Below are 9,451 nucleotides of genomic sequence, written 5' to 3'. Positions count from 1 at the left end.
TCTTCCTCCTTTCCCGTGTATTTAGTCAACGATGAATTTTATCGAAATTATCGTTTACGAATTAATGAATTAATGGACAAATTCCTTAGTGCATTTTAACAGAAATTTTCTATTGGGTTTATATAAATAAACAGAAAAGAAAAAGATCGGATATATTCCGAAACACGGCTTTTATTAAGTGATTAATTAACATAAAATTTATAAAGAAGGCCAAATGGCAGCTGGGGATCCGGAAAAAAATCGGGAATTTTTCGGGAATATGTCGGGTAACCTAATGCGCTATTGTGGGCCCGACCGAACCCGTAATGCGCTGGCTAAAAAGGGTCCTCTTAGTGCCCACATAAACTAGTTTAAATAAAGAAAAGATCTAGAAACGAGTTGCGTAACTTTTCCGGCTCGTATGAGATTTTATTTTAGAGAGAACGTTCGTATTGTCAATGAAAATAAATAAATGAAATTGTTCGTGGCGCCATCTGTTATAACATTTTGTTATATAAATTTTATATATTTCCAATTATTACAAAGACTTAATTTCCAGGGAAGATGTCAATGTTATAGCACAGCGTAAATGCTATCCACAAGTAAAATCTTTCACATTAATCATAACTGTGATAATATCATTCGATATCACCAGTTCCACTTATTACATTCATTAGTTGAATCAGTTCAAATACTTATAACTTTAAACAGATCGATTACAAAAAATTTTTGCATAAATCACGAAATAAACGATACGTTTGATTTTCTTCTTTAATGAAATTTACTTGGTTTAAATTCTCTTTCTTTCTTATTAGTTTATAATTAGTTAATTTCATCGATCTCGTCATATTCTCCTTCTTCTTCAAAATACTCGTATTCTAAAATTTCATATTCGGATTCTTCTTCGTCGCCTTCGTCTTCTCCGCTTATCTTAATTTCTTCACTCGTAGGTTTTTCAATATATTCGTAAACGGATTCTTCTAAAACATTTAACGGCGTTTCACCTTTAATATTAACATCTTTTTCACCGATACCGGTTCGAACATCAACGTTTTCTTTTTTAATACTCGTATCTTTCTTACTCATTATGTCTTCGTCCTTCGTGCAAATTTTTAACAGTTGTAATTCCTCGTTATCTCGTTGTTCCTTTACAGAATCGAATGGCATTTGCATAGACGACGAAGGTTCGGTGTGGACGATGCGTTTCGATTTTATCTTTTCTGCTTGCAATTTACTAATTCGTCTCTGCAGCGCGATGGTGTCTTCGGGGGATGCCGCAGTTTTTACTACGCGCTTACTCGATTTGACGAGGATGGACAATCCTATTACGAAGATGGCAGACATTGCTAAACAGTATCCGACAATTATGACGACATTTATTACATTGGTATCAAACGCGGGTGTTTCTGTTGTTATTTGGGACTGTCCACTTTTAAGTCCTTCGATCCTTCTCTTTGCTTTAATTTCCGAAATGAGTTTTTGAATTATTTCTATATCTTCTATAATATTTTTATATTTATCGTATCTCTTGTTTTCTTCGGAGTCATCCGTGTTTGAACTCCGCTCGTTTCCAATAGCGAGTAAATTGCTATACGATTTTTCACTTACGGGAAACGAGAAAGACTTCTCCAGAATTATTAAAAGCAATAAAATCTTCGTGTATAAAGACATTATTTATATGTTATTATTATTTAATAATTGTTTATAACGCTTAACAATATTACGATTTTTCTTGTTGAAAATGATATAAGATGAATTTATAAGTATCTGAACAATAGAAGATAATAAATTTTTCATTTGATTACGTATAAAAATTCCATGTTTTATTTTTAAGTATAGAGGGATTAAAACACTTGATTCTTGTCAACCTTTCATACGGGCAATTCATATGGATGCAATCTTCCAACCGAGTTTAAGCAATTTTCACAAGTTTTATATTAGTTGCTGTACTTTCCCGGCTCTGTTACATACAACAGGGGAAAGTATTGTGATCGGTCAAAAAATGAGCCCCCTCTCCAAGATTATTACATTTTTGGACTCGGGGGACTTTGAAAGGTCGAGAAATGCAAAAAAAAAAAAGAAATTTAAATCCAGGGTTTTTTCTGCATGTACGGATGCGTGTGTGGGGGGCACGATTTTGTTCATCCTCTTTGAAGCTTAATAACTCCTTTGTGTTTTATCAATAATTTCTGAAATTTTGCAAGAAGGTTTGTGTATTAGGGAGTATTGATAATAATAAATTTGGTGGTTTATGGTCGAAGAGGTGAGGAGATAAATGAGTGTCATTTGACCATATATAAACAATCAATGATTCTGTTGAAGAAAATGACGTGAAAAACCAATACTTATCTTCCAAATCTGGGCGAATTTTGTACAGTTACTCTCTACAATCCTACAGAAAACATACATTACTTTAAAACTCATTTCTTCCTCTGATTTCATTCCCCACAAATTGCCAAACCCTTTGATAGATGTGGACCAAATTTTGCATAATTACTCTATGCCACGAGGACAACTCAACCTTCTCCCCGAGTTCCTGGGCAATGCTGTGCATTCTTTGCTAGTATAATAGTAATGAAGAATCTTAATCTACATTAATGGCTAAGACAAAAAGTGGAATTATAAATCCATTAGTAAGCGCCTACAATTGTAGAGAACAAGGCAAAGTATGTCAATGAGTCATACAATAATATTCTATTCTCACTTAAACTGTAGACCGACTATAAAACTGGTTTAAAAAATAACAGTAAATGTGGATTGTATTGAATTGATGGAATAAGGCAAAGTAACATATCCTGGGAGGACTTTCTGCGGGAAATTTAGGTGTTACAAACCTGAAGAAACCCCGGAAACCTTCACGTGTCCAGGTGCGAACTCGCCACTAAATACCAGTGTTCGGTGACTGATGGACAACGATAAATGTGACGTCAGTTTAGCAGCCATACTGAAAAATTAATTCGATTTCATTATTCAGAAGCATTTTAAGTGCATCTATGTCAATGCCAGATTCGGCATGCTCTACTTATCACTGGATTAAACATTTAAAATTATTTATAAAATAAAAATTATATTTGTTTGTTTTGTTTTGTTTCGATGCGGGAACACCGAGGTGCGATGCCTCTCGGGAGGGATTTCTATCGAAAACTGGCCCATATTTAGGTGTTATAAACGTAAAGAAAACCCGGAAAACGCCTCATCTTTGGCGAGATGCGAACCCACGACAGTGTTCGGCGGGTTTTATACACCACTCCGGTGGCCCCAAATTTTATAAATTTAAAGAAAAAAATAAGCACGATTAACCAGTATTTTCTATATTAATTGATAACTCGTAAGCACGTCTACAGAACAGGTAAACAATGCGGCTCTTTCGATACTAGTAAATTAGGTTAACTTTGCTTAAACAAGCGATAATATAACCTGTATAACGTTTTGTAATTATGGAAACAGTTATTGTATCGGAAATTTCGTTGAATGTTGCGTCGAATACCTTTAAATTCTCGTTGCATTAGCTAGCTCTTTAAAGGGGAGTCAACATTTTCACGTGCTATTGTTACGTAGATATGACGTATTTTTAAAAAACCAATTTTTATAGCGAAATTTTGTATGTTTCTAAGTATAAATCTCGTATAAAAGTAGTGTTAGGCTGTAGGGCTTGTATTATTTTTTTGTATCTATTATATATATATAACGATAGGTTTTATATAGATTATATTATATAGAATTTTTTCACCGGAATTTCCTGTCATATCGATCGAAAACGGATGAAATATAATTACATATTTAACGAAGGGTGATAGTAATTTGCTGTGATTCACAGATTCCTCTGCAAGGTAATAATCACAGTTAAAGGGGGAAAGTTTTCCAGGAACTTGGGCAAAGTAGAGAGTCATTTTGTGACGCAACACAAACCTTGCCAGACTTATTTCTGTAGGTTTTGGGACACAGAAAAAAGGTACTTTCGTTTCGGCTTTGTATCGGAGCGGTCGAAAGTCATTAGTACTCCACTCCGCATCTCGTTCCTAACTGTTCACATGCTCTCATCACTATTGACGTTACTCTCTGTTATCTGCTACTCTTACGCCTTCCAATGGTGAGTTTACTCGCTTAATTCTACTTTATTTATTTATTTATTATTAAAATTATCCTTAATATAGTTAAGTTATACAATTAAAGGTACTGTAGTGAAGTTACGCTTGTCGGAATTATTATAAAACCATAATTTTTGGGGAAATTTTCAAGTTAAGGAAATCGTTATAATTTAAGTAGTACAACGGGGTTTTTTTCTTCTATTATTGTTTGATTTACAATAGTAATTGCTTAGCATGTATCTGACACTCAAGGAAATCCGGTAGATTGACGTCTTAAAATTTATTTTTTGATTGTTAGAATACAGGAATTTGTAGGTTAATAACTAGTGTGACTCATAATAGTAAGCCTCGGCATAATAACGCTTGTACTACTACTCTAATGTTAAAGTTATGTTTTATAACTTAATTTACTTATAATAAACATATATAAACTATAGAATTATAGATAGGTAGACCTACACATAATTTACTTATATATTAATATATAGTGTAAAAAATGTAAAACATGGCACAACAAGGAATAAAATATGACAATTATATAATAGAATAACAATTTATAGACCCCTAGACGAGCCCCAAATTCCACGTCTGTGCCCTTGACTGAAGGCATCAAGTAGTTAGTGTCGAGAGACTCGTATTGCACCTGGCAAACAGTATTTGCTGCCAAGTCCGGGGATGGTGCCAAATTTAAATTTATCGTTATTTATCACGTTTCGACTCCAAATTATACTCATAAATTCTCTCACTTTTTTTTACGTAGTTCCGGAGATCGCTGTAAAGGGTTGAAATTAGGCGATATAGTACCGGAAGGTTACGACAAGTTCAGCCCTCCTATCGAAAATGGTGAGTATGTTTTAAAATATCACGCACTTCCCACCTTTCGGTGATATAAGTAAGAACGTAAATTGCATAATTTAAGCTGATGAATAATTAATTTAAACGATTAGATGATTTATAAAGGATAGACATATCGACCTATTTTCAAGGACTTCATAATCGCCTTAACCTTTCAACACAAATCAAGACCCGTTCCGTCTTTATAAACGGGTTACTAAATCAAAAATTACATAATGCATACTTATTATAACATAAGCTGCGGTGCAGAAACTGTTCTGCACATAATTAACTACACCAGTGCACAAATTGTATCTTTTATGGCCCTTTCTACGAGGCCGTAATTGCGAGTAAGATAAACAAGCTGCAGCTTAGGGCCTGGCATTTTTACGTGTATCATTCGGTGGGAGGAAGGGCCCGTTATATTTTATGGCTTTGGGCCTTTCTACACTATTAATATAAAAAAAACCACTCTTACATAAGGGGCCTTATAACGAAATTGCGCCTAGGGTCTGGAAGGAACTTAATCCGCTACTGAATTCGGCCATGTTTAATGACTTTCGTCGCTTTTGGTAGTGTTAAAATACACGAAGAGAGATCGCTGCTGCTGATAAATCTTCTAAAAATAAATGCACCTGTCTACTGTTTATGACATTAATTAGTTACTTAATTATGAAATTGGTTAAGTTTTTATGTTAATTAGAAAAAACATAGAATGACAAAACTCAGATTTGTTTTGCTGGTTATAGCCTATATGAGTAAGGCCTTGGTGAATATAGGGCATTAGTCGCTTAATCAGAGTTTGCAGCTGGAAATTACGAAAGTATTTGCGAATACGAAGCGTAATTCGACAAACTGTGGGGGGCCAAATCGTTAGGTTATTGACTGGGGTATATTTCGAGTGAAAACAAGGTTGTTAACCTTTTTTCTCAGTTATTTTCATCTCCAAACCCTTTCATCTTATTCGACCATTGCGAAATGCGGTGTAAAGAATGGGTCTTTTTTTTGTCACCAAGAAGAGGAATCCAAATTGACACTTCTGAGGACGGAGTTTATTTTAGGAGAAACGTGAAAAAATGTCAGGTCGAAAACTTTCAAAAGTGGGTGCAATGCGTATTGGCAGAAGGGTAATCACGCGATCTTTCCACTCGCATCTATATTTATCAAAGCATGCAGTTGCATGTCGGTGTACTGTTACGAAATTAATCGAATATTAATAACTCGATGCCAAGATGCCAACTTCGGATTTCTTCTAAATATATCGATGGACGATTGGATGAAACCACCGAACTCCTGTCGTGGGTTCTCGCCTGGTCAACGGCCAGTGGCGGATTACTCAATAGGTGCGCTAGGGCCTCGTCGTCTCGAGGGTCCTCAAAAATTACGTAGCAAAAAGATAGGATCATAATTCTCTACTACCAACGTGGATTCTCTTCGCACGTATTCCTATAGAAAGTCAGCCCGGGTGTCATCCCTGTTGGCAGATGGCCCGTGTATTGCATTGCTGTATCGTAAATTCCGCTTATTTTCTAAGTTTCTAAAACGGTAAAATACATTAAATATTTTCAGGTAAACCAACCGAAGTTGAGGTTTTCATATCGGTTCTTAATATCCGATCCATACGCGAGACGACAATGGTGAGTGATAATAAAATTTGATATTAAGTTGAAGATAAAGGGCCTTCACGGTTACTTTCCCTTGGCAGTCTTATCACGCTGATATATTCTTACATCAGTATTGGAAGGATAACAGATTAGAATACCCCGAAAATGCTACTTACAAGATACTTTTAGACGAAGCATGGGCGAAACAAATATGGAAGCCGGATATTTTGTTCAAGAATTCCCTGGAAGGAAAGGTGCAAAATATTATTGTACCTTACACTTATGTAAACTTTTATCCAGATAAGAGAATATTCTTTGCATCCAGGTAATTATTAAACATTTTTAATTACATCAAAGAGGGGTGTAAAAACTTTAAAATGTCTCCGAATCTTCAGGTTGTCTCTGCAGCTGAGTTGCGAGATGGATCTTCATAAGTTCCCTCACGACTTTCAAACTTGCGATATTTCTATTATGGGGCGTAAGTAACGGAGCTTTTCTTAAAATATTTCACCAGTTAATTTGCTTAATTTCATAAATATTATTAAATTTCACTCCATAGTTACGCATCAAGCGGACGAAATGGTTCTCAACTGGAAAGATGGATGCGGTTTGCAAATCACGGATAACGTTTTACTCCCTCAGTTCGACGTGGTCAATAGCAGTTGCGGCAGATGCGAAAAGTCCTATCAAATCGGTAAGGATTCGTTATAACCAGGTATCTTCTGGTACGTAACTTAAGCAACGTGTTACGCTGTTACAGGTACGTTTTCGTGCATCACCGGATTCATACGTCTGAGGCGAAGAACCGGGTATTACACGATTAACGTCTACGTTCCGAGTATTCTTATAGTAGGAATGTCCATGTTAACATTCTGGATCCCTCCGGAAGCGGTTCCAGCGCGTGTTACTTTAGGCGTAACCAGTCTTCTAACCATCGTAACTAAACAGTATCAAGCATCTCTACCATCCGTATCTTATATAGTAGCTATGAATGTATGGATGTCGTCGTGCATAGCATTCGTCTTCTGCAGCTTACTGGAGTACGCTTTAGTGGTTTCGCTTAAGAAGAAACGAGACAAGAGAGCAAAACTCGAAGCCAATTTATCACCCTTAACGACTACCGAAAAGGTAATTTTGCACGTAAATAAGAAAATAAATCAAATTTTGAGATGATTTTCGCGTTTTTTTGCAGGTTGCAAGCCGCGATCCCGAGTGGAAGTCGAGGATTAATCGATACTTCAAGGACGTGGATCCCGATAGAGTGTCTCGAATCTTATTCCCCGTTGCATTTCTCTTCCAAATTGCCGCTTATTTTTTAAGATACGGTTTATAAAAATCGATTATTTTTAAGAAAAGAGGCGTATCCGGATCTCATACTTCATTATTTTATCAGCTATCAACTAGGAAAAACAGCGAAAACGCTCGTAACTTCCGTAGAGTGTCTGATGGAATGCACTTTCATTTATTTAAATCTCATTATTTTTACATAAAACTAAATTCATTTCCGCTGTTTTGAATAACTAAAAATAAAACACTTCATTATTTTTAATAAAAATAATTAATTTTTAAGTGTTATCCGCGTCGCCATTTTGTTATTTTTTAAAATAAACGCGTGTTTGTGTGTGTTGTTTTTTTTTAATTTGTTATTTCGAATCGAAGTTATTACGTTAACAATGTATTTGTCCAGTACGTGACACGTTAACAAATTATCCTTGACCTATAAAACGTCACCTATTTAACTAATGTTAGAGAATGTAGGATAAGGATGGATATATTTAAACTTTAATAAAATATATGGAAATTAATAAGCATTTTTACCATACTGAATTTCCATAAGGAAGAATTGTGTATCGTGAGACATTATGCTTATGTATGCATTATTTTGTTTTTTTTACAGTTGTAGATACATATAAGAGTTTAATTATCGAAGCACGACTCTGTTTACATGCGCTCTCTCCCTATACGTTATCGGATTTCCACAAGAATGGCTCACAAGTTACCAATATAACACGGGAGTAGTGAGTCAATATGGCTCTTATACGTACTTCTAATGCAATTTTCTACGATATGCAGTTATATATTCGACACACACTCCCACATACTACATGGAATTACACAAAAGTAGCATAAAATTGAGCCTCGTGAGCCATTATGGATCTTACTTAAATGCTTCTGCTAATGCAATTGTCTGTTTTTATAGTTATATATTCGTATAAAAGCGTGACTATTGAAGTGACTTTCTCTCCCCCCACGTACTTTCATCAAGAATGACTCAGAAAACAAGTATAATGTCGTGCCTCGTGAGTCATTATGGCTCACCTATGGTATACATATATGCCTATGTTCTTTTATAGTTCCATACATCGTATAAGAGCATAATTATTCAAGCGTGACTCGCTCTTTACAAGTTGTCCAGCCTATGTATATAACGTATTTACATGACTCTTGTATTATATATGACCTTTATATGTTTCTAAGGTGTATTGTTGATTTTGACTAATAGTATACAGTTACAAATAGATTGTTAGTTGTGAATAAGATTTGCGTTTATCGTGTTTTTGTGTTTATTTATTTAGTAATTGAGTATTAACCTTTAAAAACAAATTGTTACGATTTGTTAAACGTGTAACTTTTTTAATAAAGATATGTTTATTATTTATAAAACGGGAAAAAATAAGGCCTTACATTCTTCGCCATCTCCGTGCCCCGTACAAGCTCTCGATTGCCCCATTCTTGCATAATTATATTCACGTGTTTCCTCAATATTTCCTCACAATTCACCAGAAAAATATGATTTTTGTAATTTTCTTAATAGAAACTCTACGTAAATATCGTTCTAAATAAATATTATTATATTCAAAATTTAATTTTTTTCCATGTTTTTATTCGCTTGTATCATAAAGACAATATTTTCTTGTTAAAATTAATCACTAAAACTGACACGTG

The 9,451-nt window shown here is 34.8% G+C and overlaps 1 protein-coding gene across 1 annotated transcript; it reads left to right on the top strand.

Annotated features, from left to right (window-relative positions):
* The first annotated feature begins 3,867 nt into the window (after window positions 1–3,867).
* Window positions 3,868–9,027, top strand: LOC136987225 (glycine receptor subunit alpha-2-like). The gene is made up of 8 exons (XM_067284917.1): window positions 3,868–4,069; window positions 4,828–4,910; window positions 6,471–6,538; window positions 6,607–6,830; window positions 6,901–6,983; window positions 7,065–7,199; window positions 7,266–7,633; window positions 7,698–9,027. The coding sequence occupies exons 1-8, from the start codon at window positions 4,011–4,013 to the stop codon at window positions 7,836–7,838; spliced, it is 1,161 nt and encodes a 386-aa protein (XP_067141018.1). The 5' UTR covers window positions 3,868–4,010; the 3' UTR covers window positions 7,839–9,027.
* Window positions 9,028–9,451: the final 424 nt, after the last annotated feature.

Source organism: Centruroides vittatus, unplaced genomic scaffold (genome assembly GCF_030686945.1).
Source record: "Centruroides vittatus isolate TY-2023 unplaced genomic scaffold, ASM3068694v2 scaffold_149, whole genome shotgun sequence".
In the NCBI taxonomy this organism is placed as follows: domain Eukaryota; kingdom Metazoa; phylum Arthropoda; class Arachnida; order Scorpiones; family Buthidae; genus Centruroides; species Centruroides vittatus.
Note: the sequence above shows the minus strand (reverse complement) of the source record. Positions and strands in the feature narration are given on the sequence as shown.

What these genes read in the sequence shown, in the direction of transcription:
- LOC136987225 (XM_067284917.1), top strand. Translation starts at nt 4,011, where the DNA reads ATGCTCTCATCACTATTGACGTTACTCTCTGTTATCTGCTACTCTTAC. An exon ending in TACTCTTACGCCTTCCAATG is followed by an intron (nt 4,070 to 4,827) that starts GTGAGTTTACTC and finishes TTTTTTACGTAG; the next exon opens with TTCCGGAGATCGCTGTAAAG. An exon ending in AGAATATTCTTTGCATCCAG is followed by an intron (nt 6,831 to 6,900) that starts GTAATTATTAAA and finishes CCGAATCTTCAG; the next exon opens with GTTGTCTCTGCAGCTGAGTT.